The sequence below is a fragment of the Budorcas taxicolor genome, chromosome 9 (genome assembly GCF_023091745.1).
Source record: "Budorcas taxicolor isolate Tak-1 chromosome 9, Takin1.1, whole genome shotgun sequence".
Lineage (NCBI taxonomy): Eukaryota > Metazoa > Chordata > Mammalia > Artiodactyla > Bovidae > Budorcas > Budorcas taxicolor.
This window is the reverse complement of record NC_068918.1, coordinates 88,940,097-88,962,996: the sequence shown is the minus strand read 5'-3', so window position 1 is coordinate 88,962,996 and position 22,900 is coordinate 88,940,097. Positions and strand designations below refer to the sequence as shown.

Sequence of the window (22,900 nt, the reverse complement as noted above, 5' to 3'; positions counted from 1 at the left end):
GCCTGGAGAATTCCTTGGACTGTGTGGCTTTTGCCTCCATGATATCCAAAGGGCCAGCTGTCCACATTTTTTGCCTAGTTTCCTAGTTTCCGATAACTGTTCTGATAAAGGGAGGAAAAGGTGTGTCTTGTGAGGCCCTGATTTAGCTTCCAGAAATGAGCAGTAGGGGAAGGTGAAGATAGAATTAGTCAGTCTCACACAAAGAATGGAGGGGCCAGATTTATTAAGCAAAGGTGTCTGAATCTCATCCAAAAGGTAATGAGGAGACATTTAGGGAGAATGATCCGGTCAAAGATTTACTTTAGGAAAATTAATATGAAAGCAATTTGGAGAACTGATAGGTTCTGGAGAGAATGACCTGCTAGGAAATTGCTTAGAGGAGGGGGGGAAGAGACGGAGAGTCACAGGGACAGCAGATGACGGTCTGTGTTCACACATACCCAACACACGGTTATTACCCGGCACCCACGATGACATTGCCTGTTTACCTGCATTTGAAAAGGCAGAGAAAACAAATTGTTTCTTGTATGAATAACTGTTGTAGAAAATATGGGTGTCAGGCAATTCTATAAGAAGCGGGTTTCCCAGTAGTGTAAGTGAAACTGGGTCTGTATTAAAAAGATTTTATCTGCATTTATCACTCTGGTAAATTTCATTTATAATAATAGAATGAAAAGGCTAAACCAAGCTTTTCTAATGGAATTAATTGTAAATTAAGATATTTATCTAATATGCGGCTGTCAGAATGCAGATGTAATTAGGGTTTGAGAGCTTTTCTGCAGAAGGAAGAAACGATCATGAAGTTCAGACATTTAGAATATAAAGGGAAAAACACCTACTAATGTGGGCAAGTCAACCAACAGTGACGAGAGCAAGGGAATAAGAAGGCCTGAGAACCAGACATTGAAGGAAAATAGAAAGATTCCATCAAATGGTGGTGGTGGTTCAGTCGCTAAGTCTTGTCTGACTCTTGGCGACCCCACGGACTCTAGCCCGCCAGGCTTCTCTGCCCATGAGATTTCCTAGGCCAGAATACTGTAGCAGATTGCCATTCCCTACTCAGGGGATCTTCCCAACCCAGGGATCGATCCCTGGTCTCCTGCTTTTCAGGCAGATTCTTTACTAACTAAGCCACCAAGGGAAGCCCTTCCGCAAATCATTTTCACTATTTCAAGTTTCTCTTTTGTCTGTCCCACGAGCCGATCACTGAGGCTCAATACTATCGACTCCCTCGTGGCTTGTCAAGCTCTAAGATACAAGGACGGGAAAATCAGGGTCGTCACGCTTAGAAAACTGGGTCCCACAAGCAAGTAGGCATATGCAGTAGTGGTGGTGGTTCAGTCGCTAAGCCGTGTCCGCCCCTTGTGATCCCATGGACTGTAGGCTGCCAGGCTCTTCTCTCCTGTAACCCCAATTGCAAATGAGCACGCCTAAGGAATCAAGTGCTGAAGCTGTAAAGGTGGTACATTCACATGGCCTCTTGTGGGCAAGGGCAGGCAAGACTTCTCCAGGACACTTGGTACCGAGTTTAAAGGTAACTGGGAATTCCTCTCGAAGTGGATGCATCCCAGGGCAAACGCAGGTGTGGAGGCCTGAGGATTGAAGGTTTGGAAATCACAAGCGGTTTGGTTTCTGTACTGCAGAAGACAGTGTAATTAAGTTTGGCTAACTTGGCTGGGAAAAAGTCCTGAGGGGCTGTAGTAAAGAACTTGAGCTGGAGGACTGCCCTGGTTGGCCCAGTGGTGAAGACTCCATGCTCCCAATGCAGGGGGGCCAGGTGCAATCCCTGGTCTGGGGGCTAAGATCCCACATCCTGTGTGGCACAGCCTACAACACGCCAAACACCATAAAAATAAAAGAAAGGGGGCAGAAAACGCAAATACCTAAATAAAATTTAAAGAAAGAATTTCAGCTGTGAATAGCAAGTTTTTATGATTATTTTTAGTGCCATATTCTAGGAGTGTTGCCTTTTATAATGGTTAGTAATTCAAAATATTTCTGTAGAGAATGAAAGAAATATATTTTGTAGAAAGATATAAACAGTAAATGAATATTTTTTTTGCAAAGATAAAATCAGTACTTTTAATTAAAGGTCCTTACCTTCTGCCCTTTGGCCTCCGACCTGGGGACCCTGGGTGACACATTTCCCCCTTCGGTGGAAAGCCGCTGCTGTAGGTGAACATAAGCTAGTACCGTCTTTGTTTTGTTTTGTTTTGTTTCAGTAGATGGCACAATGTGTTTTCATGGAGAATTCTCTTAGCAGTTTGGAAGTTTCTTGCTCAGGAAGAGAGGAAGATAGAGGATGAGAGAATTCCTGGGAGACTCTTGAATAGTAAAAAAGGCCTCAGTCAGCATGGGGCCCTTAGAAGGAGATGAGAGAGAAAGCTTTGGAACATTTCTGATGGTGCCTCTTGAGATTTAGTGAGGAAGGCCCAGCTCAGAGGGGGCAAACCAGGTTTCTGACTTGTCTGTCTACAGGGACTGAGATTCTGTGAATGAAGCCAGGGGACACCTAGGATTCCCCAGGTACCAAGGCTCCAGACAGTAAAGGTAAAACAGCCTGAGCAGAGTCAGAAGCCGCAAACTGTGTGTTGGTTTTTCTCCACCTCTGAACTTGCCTTCTCTTAGATAATGGGCTGTTTGTTTTATCCACCCCTTTTCAAAGGGTTTCGGAGGTTTCTCCTAACACCTTGATTTCCATGAAGTGTCTGTGCTGTGATCCCCAAGACCTGAAGGAAGCTCTGCGGAGAGATATTAGGGGCTGGCTGGGGGTGGCTGCCCAACAGCACTGAGCAGGTGGCTCTGCTCGGGACAGAGGTCCTCCTCCGTCTTCTGAGGATGTGTGACCAGATGCACCTGGATGGGAGACAGAATCGTGGGAGTGTGCGGTGGATCATTTCAGCAACTGAAAATCAAAGATCTTTCAAGATAGAAGTCTCTGTGTTAGAAGTGTGTATTCTCCCTACTCTTTGGATTTATTCTTCTCTCTGCTCAGAGTCCATCTGTAACACAGGAGACCCAGGCTTGATCCCTGAGTCAGGAAGATCAAGAAGGGCATGGCAACCCGCTCCAGCATTCTTGCCGGGAGATTCCATGGATAGAGGAGCCTGTCAGGCTACACCATACAGGGTTGCAGAGTCAGACACACACACACACACACACACACACACACACACACACACACACACACACACACACACACACACACACACACACACACACACACACACACACACACACACACACACACACACACACACACACACACACACACACACACACACACACACACCCCGGGAGATTCCATGGATAGAGGAGCCTGTCAGGCTACACCATACAGGGTTGCAGAGTCAGACACACACACACACACACACACACACACACACACACACACACACACACACACACACACACACACACACACACACACACACACACACACACACACACACACACACACACACACACACACACACACACACACACACACACACACACACCCCTGTCTCTTTCTCTCTCTCAGAATACTAGGGTTCTTTCCTGCTATGTACACGCTTGTTAGCTACCCTTTAAGGTCTGTTTAAATCCATTCAAGAGCTATTCATAGATTATAAAAAGGTTGTTAGAGTAAAAATTGCCTTGGTTATGTTTTATGATTTTCTCTTGTTACTAAAATATTTTTTTGTTTGATGTTAATATCCTCGAGGGAAGGAATCTTATAGGTTTATAATATTCTTTTGTTTCCTTATAACTACATTCTGCCTCTTTATCACTATTCTTCCCCTCCCCCAAGCAACCTGGTGTCTTAGACAAGTTTTAAATAAGTTCAGAAATTTCTTTAGGTCTTTCTTAGCTGTTTCCCAAGAAATCATACAGTCATGTCTTCATTTTCTCTCTTGATAAATCTTCTAGCTTTCTCTAAGTTTAGTTTTCTTTTACAGAGATGGTGAGAAGCCTGGGCTGGCTTCTGTGGCATTCTGAAAGCAAGATTTGCGTCTTCTCTGGGGTGAGGCAGCTGCAGAAGGTAGCAGGCATTTCTGTAACCTGTGGCATAAGCCCAGTGGCCCTACTGTGTGTCTCAAGTTCAAATTAGTTAAACTGATCTTACCAGTTTCTCAGGTATTTGACCATGAGTAGGATTAATGGCACCCCACTCCAGTACTCTTGCCTGGAAAATCCTATGGACGGAGGAACCTGGTAGGCTGCAGTCCATGGGGTCGCTGAGAGTCGGATACGACTGAGTGACTTCACTTTCACGCATTGGAGAAGGAAACGGCAACCCACTCCAGTGTTTTTGCCTGGAGAATCCCAGAGACAGGGGAGCCTGGTGGGCTGCCGTCTACGGGGTTGCACAGAGTCGGACACGACTGAAATGACTTAGCAGCAGGATTAGTATCTCCACGGAGGACACTATTCTAGGTCAAAAGTGGAGATGGGTAACGGAAATGAAACAGCTGTAGGTAACCCCTGCCCTTGGCGGCTTGGGATCTGGTTGAAACAAGTCCGCCCCTGCAGAAGACGAGTGTCTGTGCGATACAGACAGGACGCTTGTAGGAGAGAAGGGCCTCTGAGCTGGGCCGGACGAGCTGCACTTAGGTGGGTCCTCGGAGGCCTTTTGATTTGGGAAGCCACGAAGAAGCCTGTAGTGGCCCTAAGGTCCTAGAGTGGCTGTGAGGAGCGTTTCGGCCAGAATGGTTCAGCCGTGCTCTGTTAGTGCCTTTGCACAGTGCTCAGTTGTGTCTGACCCTTTGTGACCTTTTGGACTAGAGCTCACCAGGCTCTCTGTCCGTGGAATTCTCCAGGCAAGCCTGCTGGAGAGGGTTGTCATTCCCTCCCCCAGGGAACCATCCCAACCCAGGGATGGAACCTGTGTCTCCTGTGTCTTTTGCAGGTGGGTTCTTTACCTGCTCAGCCATTGACACGAAGTTCACAGGATTATCAGCCTTGATTAGGAGAAGACAGTAGTTTTATATTTCTCCTTCAGCATGATGACATCATCTGACATTTCTGGCAAATCACCATGTCCCTGAAGAAAACTCATTTTCCTCGTATTTTAAGGAGTAGTAGAGAGTTTATGAATTGCAATTACCACAGAAGACCTTTTGAAATCAGTATGGAGAAAGATCAGATTTATTAACATTAAGTATTTTGTCTCATCATTTGATAAGGTAAAATAGGACACGTGAAACATTGGAATTTGTAAGAAGATATTTAACAGTTGTAGTGAAATTGGAAATATTCTACTTATATGAAATATGTATACCAAAATACTGAGATGGCTATTGTGAGTAAAATGCGATGGAAAATGTGGCAGTAGGGAGAGTCACACCTTGCTTGTTGCTCTCTAATCGATGTCATTTCTCTGGGCATTCACTTTCTTTACAGGTTTCACTGACATTTAGAACACTGAGAATGAGGACAGTTTAAAGTCTTTTTTGGAATATCAAGAAAGGCATCACTTCTATAAAAATAAATAAGGAAGTCTATTGATTCTAATGTTATGCCACAGATTACCGTTTCTTGCTGTAAAGTACAATCTCAGAATATGTGCTACCTCTTAAAAATGAGTTCTACCTTTCTCGGTTGATAATTTTTGTATCTGCATATTCTTGCTGAATGCCAGTGCCATAAGACGTTCATGGAAATTTCCATGAAAGTTTTACTGCTGATTGAATGAGGGAAGTATGGTGGTGAGACTGACGCTAGAGCAGTTAGTGATTGCTGGCCATGGGCCTTAATTGCCAACCTGTGTTCAAGAGCCACTTTTGAGAGCCGTTGAATCAGTCCTCTACAGTATTGAGCAATAATCGGCACCCTAGTCAAGGTAATTGTCACACAGTTGAGAGCAAAGTGTAGGTTTGTAATCAGGAAAACTCATATGCAAATGTCTGACTACCTTTTGGCTGTCGCAGGGGTGGCTCTCCACCTCTCTGAGCTTGTGTTTCCTCATTTCTACAGTGGTGACGATCACGCTTAGCTTTCAGTGAAGAACAGGCACTGATGTAAGCAGGTCTGCCCCTGAAACGAAATTTTGCAATCCACTTTGCATCTGCTTCAATACCCTTTTACAAATTGCACATTATAAAGCTGTTTTTATTTTCTGGAAATGCCTCCATTTTTTTTTAAGTGCATTAACCAGCTTGAGAATGTCATCCACTAGAGGAGACCCATATCATTGTTTACAATTGTCACGCCTGCTAATAATTTTTGTACAATCCACCTGTATTGCTTGCACAGTAATAGTGATTTATGAAAAGAAATGAAACTCTAGTAAGCTTTAAATAAATTTAAGGACTTTCCACTATAGTTTATGGTTCATATTCCATTATATTATTAAATATTTCATTGTAAAGGACTTAATTTGGTTTTGATGCAGTTTTGAAAAGAATTATACTTCTGATATTTCTAAAAATTAAGCTGTAGGTTTAACATGGAAATGGTGTGTGAGAATATAAATGGTGATTCATTTATAACAGCAGGACAGTGGTCACTGAGGAATCCAGGCTATGAAGTGCTCACAGGCAGGAGTACCTGGGAATAACTCAGGGTCCATATTTCTTGACAGCAAATGAAAATAGCTAACATATATCAGACACTGCGTGGAGGGTTTCACCTGTATTATTCTTTCAAACATTCTTACAAAAGCCTGTGAGTTAGGTACTATCACCATCTCCAGTTTGCAGGTAAGAAAACAGCGTTGGGAGTCAGTTGATTTGCCAAAGGTGACAACACAAGGCTTGACCTGACCTAGATGGACATGTCCTCAAGTACAGAGATTATCTTCTGAGGAAACTGTACACAGCCTTCTGCAGTGTCAACAGCTGCTGCTGCTAAGTTGTTTCAGTCGTGTCCGACTCTGTGCAACCCCGGAGACGGCGGTGTCCACAGTTACTTCCATCTAAATTTGAGTTACTGACCTTCACTCAACATAGTGAAGAGCTGAGACTTTTCTAGGATCCACCTTACCTGTCTCCTGCCCAAGTTGATATCTGGGTTTATGCCACTTGGCTTCAATCCTGGTTATTTATTTAAAACTATTTCTTAAAGTATACTTCACTCTACATTTTTTCTCTTGGCAGTAGAGGTTTGGTTATTACTAGTAAAATGAATAATGAAAAAATAAATTGGCAGCAACAACAACAGCCACAAAAACCGGGCAGAGACATTCGCTTTAATCAGCAGATTTTGCTTCACCAGATGAAATTATATGGCAGATACATTAATTTAAAACACCCTAGCATGAAAATTGGGAATTAAGTTATAACTTTAAGGATAGAGCCTCCTTAGAGATTGCTAAACATGTTTTAAAAGTACGTACACTGGGTGGATGGTTATATAATTGGAAGTTGTTTATAGTACAGCATCACGGTGGTTACTCTGCAGGAGCTAAGAGGATGGCTTGTTAAAAAAGTGTGGAATGATGTGGTTGGATTCAGTGGGGTGTAGTAACCCACTGGATAAGGATTGAAGTAAAAGTGTTTATGTGTAATAACTGTCCTCCTTTATAGTAGTTCTACTTATAACCTTTCAGAATGCAGGTTTTTTTCACTTAACATTCAATTATACTAAGTTCTATATAAACTTTTTCAGTATTCTATTTTTTTCCTTTTATTTATCATACTAATAATTTGTGATGTTAAGATAATATTATTTATTCAAAATACAATATGCTAATATTTTGAAGGATGTTTGAATCTAATCCAGTAAGTTTGGCTGGTGGAAAGTTATTCTAGATATTTGATAATCATAGCTACTTGATTTTGGGGGCTTCCCTGATGGCTCTTGCAGGTAAAGAATACGCCTGCAATGCAGGAGACATGGGTTTAATCCCTGGTTTGGAAAGATCCCCTGGAGAAGGGAATGGCAACCCACTCCAGTATTCTTCCCTAGAGAATCCCATGAAAAGAGGTGCCTGGTGGGCTGCAGTCGAAAGAGTTGCAGAGTCGACCGTGCCTGAGCATGCACATAAGCACACATTCTGTTTAATATGAATTTTACTCTGATGCCATCATACCTGCTCCAACTTTCACAGTGTGTAAAATATGAGACATCTGATGAACATTTATTGAATGCTGACTAAATCTAAGGAACTGCCAAGTCATGTGGAAAAGTGAAGCAGAGGAGTTGTGATGATAGGAAAGGTGGGGCAAGCACACAGAGACTGGCGGGCAAGATTCTTTTTCCAGTTTTCATTAGCTTGGAGTGCGCATGTCCTCCGTGTTTCTGATGATCCACAGAAGATTTCATGCAGAAGAGATGATTCCAGGAATAAACACTGAATGGGCTTTATATGGAACTGCCTTAAACTGGTTCAATATGCATTGTTCAAACTAGAACTAATGGATAGTATCAGGCCAGCATGAGGAGAAGTGAATTGTGCAAAGATAGCTTGCTGGCCTTCACGACTTTCACACAAGTCGTGTGAAAAAAAAGTGAAAGCGTTGCAATCCCGTGAACTGCAGCCTGCCAGGCTCCTCTGTCCTTGGGATTTTCCAGGCAAGAATCCTGGAGTGGGTAGCTATTCCCTTTTCCAGGGGATCTTCCTGAGGTAGGGATCAAACCCGGGTTTCCTGTGTTGCCGGCAGATTCTTAACTGTCTGAGCTACCAGGAAATATATTCCAGCGCATTTGGGTGAGCACAGGCAGAAGGACCACCACCCAAAAACATAAGAGCAAGAATTCTGGCAAATTTGGGGACAGGAGATTCTCTGCGCCCTAGATCCTTATCATGGGATCAAGGTCGTGGGTTCAGAAACTCTGGTCACGGATCTATTCCACACTGGGATACTAGGAACCCAATGGGACTGGGTTACTCCCTAAGGGACTCAAGGAAGGGCTGAACTCAGTGTGGCAGGTTAGAGCAGATCAATGCAGCTAAGTGGTGCAGACAGCAGTAGTATCATATCCCCAGTGTTTACAAAGCAGGAGGGGCCGGAGAGCAGAAGCTGAAAGTACTGCTGCCAGGCTGGGTGCCGGGGGAGAGCTGAAGTCTGTAAAAGATGCTTTGTTGCTCCTTCTTAGATGCTGGTTTTCTGATGTTTGGACAAGTCTACGTTGTAAAAGTGACAAGACTTAGCTGGATGGTCTTTCTTAATTTTCCTGATTATTTGGGGAAATATCTTTTACTTCAGGAGAAATCAAGGGAAGACTTTTTATGGGAAATGCCATTCCAACTGGATCTTGAATATGTGGGTCAGATTTCCAAGGTGGTGATATCAGTGGAGACGGGCAGAGGGTGAGCAGTACCCACGTGGGTGTCGGGAGCGGGGGCGTGTGGAGGAGGAGACGGGGAGAAGCCTGGTCCTGTCTCTGTCACTGCCTCTCCGCATGTCTCTGTGCTCTCTCTGAGTCTCAAGTTCAGAACCCCCGCTCCCACTCTCCTCTCTCCAGCCTTCATTGTCCTCATATCAGTACCCTTAACAGCTGGCTACTGCGCTTCTCAATGTGACCGAAGAATCTTCTTAGCATTGCCATCTGTGTGTCTAACAAGGGAGGGCGAGAGGGAACAAGACATCAGTGTTACGTACTCTCTTCTGTGCTGTCCGCTTTAGGAGATGTTACCCATGTATGGCTATGCTAATGTAGATTGTTCATTTTCTTATAAAACAGTGGTTTCTTAATAGTTCCTAGCCAGCTTCTCAATAGGTCCTTGTGGCTACTGTGTGAGAGAGTTCCGGTTGGTTCACACTTTCATGCCCACAGAAAGTTCTCATCAGCAGCTTGATCTGCTTGATGTTTTAATAAGCTCATGTGTGATAAAAATACCTTTAAGTCACATGTGCTCCTGCAGCTTTATAGTGGATAGATACTGAATATTATCTTACTTAGGTATAAAGTATGAGAAAACTCACTTCTCTTCTCCCCTAGAAAACAAATTATCCAGGCAATTAAACTCTTGATTTCTCTATGACAACCAGTGACAGAAACTTCTGAGGTCAATCAAACGTGTTCGTCAGAATCGGAATGAGTTTTCTTAAGCATTCATTTATCTTATAAAAACAACGTCTTCAGGCCATAAGCGCATCATCTAAAATACACTAAAACTGAAAACTGCATATTATGCTGTTTTTTCAAAACACCAAAGCAAATAATATACCTTCTTTTCGAGTAGGGACTTTACTGGAAGAGTAGTGAATATTGTTAATGTGTGTTTGGCATTTTTTGGGGGGGGGGACCAAGAAATCAAGAAAAGAGAATAAGAAAATACTTGAGGAAGCGTAATGTTAACCAAACTGGGAGAGAAAACCTAAAGATAATGATAAAATGATAATGCTGAAAAGCCTTTGGAGAAGGAAATGGCAACCCACTGCAGTATTCTTGCTTGGAGTATCCCATGGACAGAGGAGCCTGGTGGGCTACAGTCCAGGGGTTTGCAAAGAGTCGGACACGACTGAGCGACTTGGCACAAGGAAGCCTTACGGATGCTCTGAATGGACACAGGGACTCACACTTTAACAGGCCTGCACGTTAACTGGGGCTTCCCTGGCGGCTCAGGCAGTAGAGTCTGCCTGCAATGCAGGAGATCTGGACTCCACCCCTGGGTCGGGAAGATGCCCTGGAGGAGGAAATGGCAACCCACTCCAGTATTTCACCCTGGAACATTCCAATAACATCTATTCAGGAAAAAAAAAAAAAAAGAACATCTGTATGAAATGAGTATACTGTGAAGTCATTACGTCAGCAGACCCACCCTTCTGGTTCCTGACAAGATAAATATGTAGGTTTATTGATGGGGTGGAGGGGTGAGCTTAATTGTCAGCAGGCTCTTCAGCAGTGGTGTCTAAGAACTCTGTGTTCGTAAACTTTAGCCCTTGGGCTTGCTGTTGATCAAGCCCTACACAGTGGGTTACATCCTTCCTCCAATTTTTTTTTTCCTGAGAAATACATTAACACCAGATGCTCCAGAAAAAGTACTCTGCTGAAGTCTGATAAAGTCAGGGATGTGCTGTGCCCAGCATGTCCTGTCTTCACACTCTGTGGAGTCCTGCAGCAAGAGGACCGCCTCAACTTGGCAGCACCTAACATGGTCTGACTACAGATTCCCTGATACTTTGGTTTGACACCTTGAAACAGCTTGCAAGCCACCCTCATGTTCTGTGAGGCAGACTTGAGATACACCCCATCAGTCAGATAGAACAGCCGAAACAACAAAATCACTCTAGAAACTCTGTTGATTTTAGGCGGTTGGACAATTTAGGGGTGAAGTAGCATCATGTCTGCAACTTAGTTATAAGTCATTCAGCCAAAAAGTATTGTTTATGTGCAGTATAGGTGTGCTTATGTATATGCACGCGCACACACACACACACACACACACACACACACACACACACAGGGCGCACTCAAAATATGTGAAAATGTTCACAATGAGTGAATTGCAGGGAAGGTGATAGTTTGTAAGATTTTTGAAATATCTCCAGGTTTGAAAACATTATATGTAAAGAGGGAAATCTATGAAACAAACACAAGTCCTTTGATTATTTTGGACAGTGAAGAGTTTGCAATCTGTCAGAGTTGATTAGTAGAGGAAAAAAATTAGATTCAAAAAGAAGTAAGAGAGGGGAAGATTCATGTCATTAACCAGAGGCAGCTTATACTAGAGAAAAGTTTTGGGGGTCCTTGTTCCCATTGCCTTGCTCCTTTAGGGGTTATGGCTCCATTTTCCAGTCTCTACCTTACATACTTCCATCCAGCCGATGGGAATGTTGCCCAGAAGATGGTGAGGGTGTCATTTGTGCTTATTTCTGTCCTGTGCACTCCAGACCTCAGCGTGCCACAGAGAAGCTTGCCAACTTGGAATGGTATGATGTAGCCAACTAGGTGGGGAAGCTGTCCTGAAAAAGGGCTTGCAGGGTTTCCCAGAAGGCCCAGCTGCTTGACCACGTCGAGGCAACAGCTTGAAAAGTGCCGTGGCCAAGACTGGCCTGACCTTGATCCTTCCTTCGACTGGCTATTAATCCCCAGCTTGTGCTGGCTCTGAGAAGCGCCATGTAATAGATTGCATGTCATCTTGTATGCTTCTAGGGCACCGGTACTGGCATGCAGTATTTTCTGCCTAACTTCTCAAGGACTTTAGTGAAGGTTGTAGCGCACAGAGGTGGGGGTCCCAGCCTGCAGATTCTGCCTGGCTCTGTCATTAGCTGAAACAACTTTGCGAAACGTTGCTCTTGCCCTAAGGGAGAGAGAAAAATCATTTAGTTCCCTGCAGTTTCTGAGATGCTTCATTTACTATTGTCAAGTCCTTGCTAATGTGCACTTGCAACAATGCTGGTGTCTCTGCGCCCTGCCCCACCCCCTTGGTAAGCGTTTCTTTTTTCATTCGTTTCTTCCTCCCTCCTGCCCCTCCTCTTTTTTGGTTTAACCTTTACAGTAGGTTATGAAAACTATAAGTTGATTTTGTTTATATTGCTGATAGAATTTTCAGCGATAAAGCCGCCTTCCTCCTCCACTACTCTTGTCATAGTACACATGAAAATTGCCAGAGTTCTCGTGATCTTCTGTCAGTTGTTAAGGTACTTCGATAACTTTAGTATGTGGTTCTGTCCGTTGCATTTTATGATGTACATAAAGAATACATGTCATGTCATTGTTGCATTTGCTAATCGCTATATAATACTCATAGACTTGAATATCTTGCGCAATAAGGCACTAAAGCTGCAAAGAAGTCTCAAAAATCATAGTTTCATATCACTACAAATAATTCATCTTCCTTTTCACATTAAAGCTAATATTAATCTCTGGAAATTAATAATTATGAAATACGTTGCTAGTAAATGATAAAATTATAAAACGACATCTTTATCACGCTTTACATTTTTCTTCTTTTTTATTTTAGAAATTATGAAAGTATGATAACACATTTACAAGAGACTCGGAAAATACAGAAGAGGGTTGTTTAAAGTTCTACTATATATTACAACTATTTTTTATTAGACAAATTAAGATGTTAGTTGGAATTTGAATATCAAACTCTCAAAAGTTGCTAGAATGAATATACAGAGTATTAGAAGGATATAGCAGACTTGAAAACTTCGTTGATGGCTCAGGGGTAAAGAATCCACCTGCTCATGTAGGAAACTTGGGTTTGCCCCATGGTTTGGCAAGATCCCTTATAGAAGGAAATGGCAACCCGCTCCTGTATTCTTGCCTGGGAAATCTCATGGACAGAGCCGCCTGACAGGCTACAGTCCATGGGGTCACAAAGAATTGGACACAGTTGAACAGCTAAACAATAATAACAACAAAGTGGAACTGAAAAGCACTGTGAACCAATTCAATATAATTAAGGTTTATATAATAGTCACACAACAGCAGAATACAAATTCTATTCAAGTTCCCTTAGGCTAGGAGACACTGGAACATACCCAGGGATATACAATGAGGCGCAAAATTTTCATGGTCTAAAGGTATTCAAATCATATAGAGTCTGTTATCTTATCTCTGTGGAATTATGTTAGAAATCAGTATCAAAAAATATTTGAAAATAACCCAGTTCTGAAAATCTAACCTCATATCATTGCAAATATATATGTATAATTCATGTGTCCTTTCACATTGAAGCTAAATATTAATCCCATAATTCATAATTACGAAGTATATTCCCAGAAAATAATTATAAAACTTGACATCTTAACCATGCTTTACATTTTACAGTGTGTTGTCACCTACAGTATTAGTAGAGACGGCTACTAGACAAATGAGACTTGAATATGTCTGCAGAGCCCCTTTTTGGAAGGTAGCAAAGCAAACGGAGTTGCATAAGACTTTAGGATCGTTTCTGTTTTCTCGTGATTTTCTGTACTAATTGTTTTTACTAAGCCACACATGTTTGAATGTCTCAAGGTTTTTGTTCTTAATGATCAACCATGTTTATTATTCGTAATTTCTAGATGTTCTTAATGCTAATAGTAAAATTTTAAACAAATCCTTATGCCATGGTGTTTTATGATACCCCACCTATTAAGAAGTAAAGTTAAGATCAAAAGGACTATTTAGTAATTTTAGAAATTTGGAAGTTGGTTATTTTACTGGTAAGTGTGTCCCGATGCAGTTAGCTTTTTTAGATGTAGAGGTAAACGATTCAAAAGAAACTTCCCCCAGTTTACAGGCTGATACTCTCCTGTATGGGGGTATTTGAGAGAAATGATCAGAGATGTTACTTATCTTTTTCTAAATGTTTTTGCAGCTTTTGCATGTATTCTTTGAATGACATTTGTTTAGACAGAGGGCACTCATGAAACGCAAAGCACCCATTTCCACTCAGGATTGCTGAGTCTGCTAAGCCCTTTAGGGCTTGTGCTTTATTTTGTGTGTGACTTTGTGTTGAAAAGTCTTCATTGGAAATTCAGCAAACTGTCATGATGCCATTCAGATCATGAGAAGTGGGCTAAAGGTTTAAGAGGAAAAATCAGAAGCCTTCAAGACTGGGTAGAGCTGCATGAAATAAAATTCGGGAGCAGGGGCCTCTAAATTTCAAATGGTCTTACATCCTCATCCTTTTAAAAATGTCAACAGTGCAGTATGCGATTAATTTCCTTGTGTTGCAGATACTCTTAGCCATCTCTCCCAGCAGCAAGCTGCTTGCTACTTTGCTAAGTAAGTCACAGGGCTCTTGGCAAGAAGGAAAAATGTGTCTCTCTTTTGAGCAAAGACCTGCATTTTCTAAATTTTAATTGTTGGATCTTCATTGTAACATTTATGCTACTAATGTTTCAAAATATTCAGGAGGCGTTAAGTCTCAGTGTGGATTCCGCATTGACTGACTGCTCTCTCTGCTTGTTTTCCCAGCAGGTAAACCGACCTATAACAGCTTTTATGTCTACTGCAAAGGCCCGTGTCAAGGAGTGCAGCCAGGAAAGCTCAGGGTGCGGTGTAGCACCTGCCAACAAGCAACGCTCACCCTTGCCCAGGTAAGGAGACGTGGCATGGGCAGCCTACCCAGAAAAAGGAATGTGTGTTCCCAGATTGCCTTTCGGGGTTTCTCATCAGATATCACCCATCACCGGAAATTTGCCTTCCATGTGGTTGTAATGATTAATGGTATCTGAAGTTTCTTTTTTTTTTTTTGCATTTCTTTTCCATGGGGATGGTCTTGATCCCTGTCTCCTGTACAGTGTCATGAACCTCCGTCCATAGTTCATCAGGCACTCTGTATATCAGATCTAGTCCCTTAAATCTATTTCTCCCTTCCACTGTATAATCATAAGGGATTTGATTTAGGTCATACCTGAATGGTCTATTGGGTTTCCCTACTTTCTTCAATTTAAATCTGAATTTGGCAATGAGGAGTTCATGATCTGAGCCACAGTCAGCTCCTGGTCTTGTTTTTGCTGACTATATATAGCTTCTCCATTTTGGCTGCAAAGAATATAATCAATCTGATTTTGGTGTTGACCATCTGGTGCTGTCCATGTGTAGAGTCTTCTCTTGTGTTGTTGGAAGAGGGTGTTTGCTATGACCAGTGTGTTCTGTTGGCAAAACTGTATCTTGACCTGTGTGATACGAACATGGTTGTATGCTTATGTCAAAATTTATCAGACTGTTTATTTAAGGTTGGCGCACTTGAGGTAAGTCATACCTCCATAAAGAAATGAAAAGGAGCTTGTAGATCCAGGACCAGTATGCATATAAAATCCTGTTGGAAATCACTATGCACTGTGGCCTCCGCTTGTTTTGTACAATCCCCAAGCTGAGAATGTTTCGTGTGGTTTTAAGTGGTTGGGAAACTTCAGAAGAATAACATTGCATGAGCTATGGATCATGACATGAAGTTTGCATTCCAGCGTCGTCATAAAGTTCTGACCCGTGGCTCCTCCCGTGTCTGTGCATGTTGTCTGTACAGTGTTCTTGTGGCCTGGATCAGGGTTGAGCCGTGTCGACACAGACTGCATGGCCTGCACGGCCAGACGTGTTTACTCTCTGGCCCTTTAGAGAAAAGGTTTGCCGGCCAACCTCCGATATAAAAACACTGGCACAGTGGTTCAAGGCCTCAGCATGATAGCGGTGTAGAATTTGGCTAAAATGATGAGGATGCTGATGTCTTTAAGAGATTGAAGGACATTCTGATTAGCTTAGTGCTGAGACAGAGCCCAGGATGCGCCAGAGCAGAAAGAACTCTGCCGGCAGCAGGGGCTGACGCGCAGGGCTGCACACCTTACCCATCAGGCTGCAGTGATGGTTAGTGCCTTGAGAGTTTGTTCTGCAGGCTACAGGACAAAGGCAAAGCGTCACAGAGACCACGCATAAAGGGATGTTCTAAGACTGTTTCTTATCACTATAGCTGTTTATCACTGGGACTGAGTATGGTGACAGATTGCAGGCAAAGAGGTTAATTATTCAACTATATGTATAGGGTTCATAGCCGAGGGTCTAGATTACTGCGGTGTCTTGGCAGACAGGTGGTAAAGGAGCGCTGTGAAAGAACCTGAAGGATGTACTCATTAATTAGGAAATCGTGGCTCGCTGACGCAAGCCTGCGAAAATGAATTACTCACAAATGTAATTCAAAGCTCCATCACGATACAGCATTTCAGCTCCACAGGGGCATCCACTCAGGGAGGCAGATCCACAAAGGATGCCTGGGTTTGTTTGCGCCCCCTGGAGTAGACCTCTTTCTGGGCGTCATTGGACAGTATTTCTGTCTGGATAATGGGCTGCTCTAAATTTGGTTCTCTCCTGCACCACAAGCCTTTCTCAGTGCAATCCACAGCCACTTCTGTGCCTCTGATCTGGACTCCGGTCCTGGTTGCCTCGGCTTCCAATGGCTCTTAATAAAAGACAGCAATAAAAAATCATTACTGAATTCTAAGCTTAATTCTTTTCATGCAGCATCTTATTTAATTATTTCATAACACTCTGAGTTAAGTGCTATTAGTAACCCTACTTTAGATTTGACTAAAATGAGGCTTAAGGAGATTAAGAAAATGGGAACTTACTCGTGGTGGATGAGGGGCCGAACCAAGTCTGGTGAGCTCATCGTCTAAGCTCTGCCGTCTCCTCCTCTTTACCGCACAGACCTGCTGACCTGAGGGTCATGTGCCCGAAAAACCTCGGTGCTCAGACAGGTGAAGTACAAACTAAGTCAGATGCAGGCAGTGGGCCTTGGTGAGGACCGCGGAAGGTGGGAGAGTCAGGGCCCACATACAGGAGACTGCTCCTGCCAGTGGTTAGCAGTGGTGGTGGTGGGGGTGGAGGGCCACCCAAGCTTGTACTGAGTCAACAGAAACCACAGGGGTAACATTTAATGTGAAACTTCTCATTTAAAAATATTTTTCATTGGGGGGAAAGATAAAGCAAAAGAGAAAGAAGCAACCTGGCCACAGTTGCCTAATGTTCCAAACTAGAGAGTTGTAGGGGTTAAATGATATGTGGATATTAAGTGCTTATCAGAGCCTGGCCTGTGGTAAATGCTGGATTAAAATAAGGTGTGGTTGGGAGGGAGCAAGGTGTGAGCTTGGAACAATGACTTTGGAGCTGGGCTGCTGGGTTCTGGTCCCAGGCACTTCCCTACTTCCCCTTTATGTCAACTAGGGGACATCTGTTAACTGAGATAATTGTATCTCTGTTTTATTTGCTGTGAAAATTGTTTAATATATGAAAAACACTTTGGACTGTAGCCTGAACACAAATACTTAGAAACCTTAAATGCTTTATTATTGTTATTTTGTTAAAATACATATATACATTAGTAACACGTATATATATATATATATATATACACACACCACATACACTTATACATACTTCACATGTGTATTCACACACACACTTATGCACACTTCACTATGACACCAATGCAGCATCTGGCTGACTCCTTTTAGAGAAGCAGAAACACTTCCCCTCGCACCCGGATGATGACGAAGCTTTGTGATGAAGTCAGGTCAGCGGGCCCCTGGACCAGTGCTTCCTTGGAGGGACGATCTCGTCCATCCTGTGGTTTCAGGCCCATTGTGTCGCAGATGCCCACTCTCATGACCGGCCCGAATTTGATCAGTTCCCAGAACTGCCCCGCATCTGATTATTAAGTGCAGACTTCTATTCCTTCTTCGCTCTATTTAACTCTGCACGTTGTTGACCACTGCCTAAGTCTCTCAAGAACTGCCTGGCCTTTCCTCTCATCATTTCCTCTCCTGACAGGCCAAAACTTCAACTGCATTATTACAGGTATCATTACATTTTTGTCCTACATTCTATGCCACCATCTAACTGTCTATGTTCCATGAGCCTGTAAGCCTCATAAGATCAGATAACTGGTTGGTTTGGATCCCCAGTAAGGGGACCCAACCAACATCTCACGTGGTGTGTGGCCCACCGCGGGTGGCATCTGTATTTGAACTTTCACACACTGGTTTGGTAGATCCACAACCTTTAGCAATTCTGTTTGCCTTTTTACAATTATATTAATCACAGCAAGTATGATTGTTTTGCCACAATTTACTGCCTTCCTTCTGTTTATATGCTGGTGTTTGTGTGTGCGTGCTAAACCGCTTCAGTCGTATCCTACTCTTGGCGAGCCACCTGTTTTTTTCTCTAATTCTCATCACAGACCTGAGAAGAAGGTATTATTATCCAAGGTTTTTAACAAAGAGACTCCATGAAATTAAGTAATGAGTCCAAAATTACATGGTTAACAAATGTTGGTGCCGGGAGTGAAAATTATTTTCAGTGTTTTTCTCCAAAGCCCTAGCCTTTTTTTTTTTTTAAAGGATAGACCGCATGCTATATGGATCTGCTAATAAATGTCCTATTATACAACTATTTCCCTCATATTTTAACTATCATTCAGAAATGCTCTTATAAAAAATATGGCTAGGGATTTAAAGAAAATGGAATCAAAGATTCTTTATTTAATCCAGAGTTTTAATACAGTTCTTATATGTAGTATAACTGATACCTGGGCTTCCCTGGTGGGTCAGCTGGTAAAGAATCCGCCTGCAATGTGGGAGACATGGGTTTGATCCCAGATCCCCGGAGGAGGCATGGCAACTCACTCCGGAATTCTGGCCTGGAGAATCCTATGGACAGAAGAGGCTGGTGGGCTGTAGTTCACGGGGTTGCAAAGAGTCGAATACGACTGAGCGACTAATGACACACAATACACAGAGCTGGTTCCCAGCAAGTGACTAGCATTTCGTTTACTTTTTTATTAAAAAGAAAAATGTCGTATTCTAACTTGCATATGGATTCTTGAAAAATTGTACTGAAGAATTTATTTACAGGTCAGTAAAAGAGAAACAGACATAGAGAATAGACTTCTGGACATGGTGAGAGGGGAGGAGAGGGTGAGATGATGGAGAGACTGACTTGGAAGCTTACATTATCATATGTAAAATAGATAGCCAATGGGACTTTGCTGTATGGCTCAGGAAACTCAAACAGGGGCTCTGTATCAATCTAGAGGGATGGGATGGGGAGAGAGATGGGAGGGAGTTTCAAAACGGAGGGGATATATGTATACCTGTGGCTGATTCTTGTTGAGGTTTGACAGAAAACAGCAAAATTCTGTAAAGCAATTTTATCCTTCAATAAAGAAAATAAGATGCATACACTTAGTACTAGCTTCAAACAATATCTCTCTGGAGCAGCTGACTGATCACACTGGTAGTTGGCCTACAATTTAAGTCTTGGCAAAGATTTAACAGGTGAGTTATGACCAACCTAGATACCATATTAAAAAGCAGATACATTACTTTGCCAACAAAGGTCCGTCTAGTCAAGGCTATGGTTTTTCCAGTGGTCATGTATGGATGTGAGAGTTGGACCGTGAAGAAAGCTGAGCGCCGAAGAATTGATGCTTTTGAACTGTGGTGTTGGAGAAGACTCTTGAGAGTCCCTTGGACTGCAAGGAGATCCAACCAGTCCATTCTAAAGGAGATCAGTCCTGGGTGTTCATTGGAAGGACTGATGGCTACAGCTGAAACTCCAATACTTTGGCCACCTGATGGGAAGAATTGACTCCTTGGAAAAGACCCTGCTGCTGGGAGAGATTTGGGGCAGGAGAAGAAGGGGACAACAGAGGATGAGATGGCTGGATGGCATCACCGACTCGATGGACATGAGTTTGAGTGAACTCTGGGAGTTGGTGATGGATAGGGAGGCCTGGCGTGCTGTGATTCATGGGGAACCTCCTAATTATTTTTTCTTACTGTTGGTAAAGTGATAGAGTTAATTGCTCAGTCCTGTCTGACTCTTTCAGACCCCATGGACTGTAGCCTGCCAGGCTCCTCTGTCGATAGATTTTCCCAGGCGAAAATACCAGAGTGGGTAGCCATTCCCTTCTTCAGGGGATCTTCCCCAACCCAAGGATCGAACCTGGGTCTCCTGCATTTCAGGCAAAATCTTTTCCATCTGAGCCAGCAGGGATTTATTAACATTTCTTCACAATATTTAAGTGTTGCATGCAAAATAATGAGCTGTCTCTCATAGGTAATACTCTAAGGTTGAATTGTTGAAATGTTTCATATTTAATGTGAAACTCATAATAAATTAACAAGAAAGATGAACAGTCATTTCCATCATGATGTTAGGATGGGGAAACTGTGGTCTGAAGCTTTGCCCTGACCTTGAGGATAACTTGAGAATCACCTTACAGAAACTCCAAGTTTTCTCTTGTCTCCAAATCAAATGATCTTCTCTAATTTATGGTGACCTTGACCAGGGTTTCCATTAACTGAAGTAGCCTTTAGAAAAATGAACACTCGCTGGAAAATAGTGAGCAATGACTGATTGGAAAAACATAGCAGGAAGCCAATTTTCAGTTGCCTGTTCAAAAATGTTCCGAGTACGTCCACACAGAAGTGACATGGGGTTGAACATAGAGGGAGGTCACTTTGTTCCTCTGATGTGTATACATTTCTGATTGTGATAATGAATAACAAAATTAACGATTTAAAAATAACCTGTGATGTTACTGTTTCCTTCAGTAGATTGGAAGTGCAAAAAATCAAATGACGAGTATATCATATGCTTGAAGTCTTTTTTAACCTAGAAAAGTGACAGGAAAAATAAGATTTTCCAAGATGTGTAGATTATACACTATTTTTAGAATTAACTAGAAATTATAGAAGAAATGCATGTTGGAAAAAGAAGCAGGATGAAGAGAAGGAAAGATGCTTTTCCCTCTCTCTCTCCAGGATTACTGCCAAATTCAAGGTTAGAATATCAGTAGGCATGGTTCCTTGTCCCGTCTGTCCTGTATTTAAATTATAAGTGTTAGTGGGGAAGAGTGAGCCTTCCTGTAAAGAAGGAAGTTATATATATATATATGTATATAGTCAGATGTGGCTCTTAGGTCAAGCTCTCAAAGGTTTCCTAGGACCAATGTTCAGGCTGGATTTAGAAAAGACAGGGACCAGAGATCAAATAGCCAACATCCAGTGGATCATCGAAAAAGCAAGAGTTCCAGAAAAGTATCTACTTCTGCTTTATTGACTATGCCAAAGGCTTTGACTGTGTGGATCGCAGGAAACTGTGGAAAATTCTTAAAGGGATCGGAATACCAGACCTCCGGACCTGCCTCTTGAGAAATCCGTATGCAGGTCAGGAAGCAACAGTTAGAACTGGACATGGAACAACAGACCATTTCCAAATTGGGGAAGGAGTATGTCCAGGCTGTATATTGTTGCCTGCTTATTTAATTTATATGCAGAGTACATCATGAGAGATGCTACATTGGATGAAGCACAAACTGGAAGCAAGATTGCTGGGAGAAATATCAATAACCTCAGATATGCAGATGACACCACCCTTATGGCAGAAAGTGAAGAAGAACTAAAGAGCTTCTTGATGAAAGTGAAAGAGGAGAGTGAAAAGGTTGGCTTGAAGCTCAACATTCAGAAAACGAAGATCATGGCATCTTGTCCCATCACTTCATGGGAAATAGATGGGGAAACAGTGGCTGACTTTATTTTTGGGGGGCTCCTAAATCACTGCAGTTGGTGATTGTAGCCATGAAATTAAAACACGCTTACTCCTTGGAAGGAAAATTATGACCAACCTAGAGAGCATATTAAAAAGCAGAGACATTACTTTGTCAACAAAGGTCTGTCTAGTCAAGGCTATGTTTGTTTGTTTTTTTTCCAGTAGTCATGTATCGGAGAAGGCAGTGGCACCCCACTCCAGTGCTCTTGCCTGTAAAATCCCATGGACGAAGGAGCCTGGTAGGCTGCAGTCCATGGGGTCCCTAAGAGTCGGACACGACTGAGCGACTTCATTTTCACTTTTCACTTTCATGCATTGGAGAAGGGGAAATAGCAACCCGCTCCAGTTTTCTTGCCTGGAGAATCCCAGGAACGGTGGAGCCTGATGGGCTGCCATCTATGGGGTCGCACAGAGTCGGACACAACTGAAGTGACTTAGCATCAGCAGCAGCAGCAGTCATGTATGGATGTGAGAGTTGGACTATAAAGAAAGCTGAGCACCGAAGAATTGATGCTTTTGAACTGTGGTGTTGGAGAAGACTCTTGAGAGTCCCTTGGACTGCAAAGAGATCCAACCAGTCCATCCTCAAGGAGACCAGTCCTGGGTGTTCATTGGAAGGACTGATGTTAAAGCTGAAACTCCAATACTTTGGCCATCTGATGTGAAGAGCTGACTCATTTGAAAAGCTCCTGATGTTGGGAAAGACTGAAGGCAGGAGGAGAAGGGGAAGACAGAGGAAGAAATGGTTGGATGGCATCAGCGACTCGATGGACATGGATTTGGTCGGACTCTGGGAGTTGGTGATGAACACGGAGGCCTGGCATGCTCTGGTCGCAAAGAGTCGGACACGACTGAGTGACTGAACTGAACTGAACTAGGATGATAGCTTTAAAACAATTATAAGAGAAGTATTTGCAGGACTACATAGAGAACATAGAGAATATTTGGCAAAAATCAGACTTACGTACATTCATGAAACGTG

The 22,900-nt window shown here is 42.7% G+C and overlaps 1 protein-coding gene across 2 annotated transcripts in view; it reads left to right on the top strand.

Moving 5' to 3' along the window:
* Window positions 1–22,900, top strand: part of PRKN (parkin RBR E3 ubiquitin protein ligase) — a 1,201,361-nt gene that overhangs the window by 412,552 nt on the left and 765,909 nt on the right. Inside the window, exon 4 of one of the 2 annotated variants that reach the window (XM_052645487.1) lies at window positions 14,791–14,909. In XM_052645487.1, the coding sequence (XP_052501447.1) occupies window positions 14,791–14,909 (119 nt within the window). Of the gene's footprint in view, window positions 1–14,787; window positions 14,910–22,900 lie in introns of both variants that reach the window. The other variant, XM_052645486.1, reaches the window with a different exon arrangement.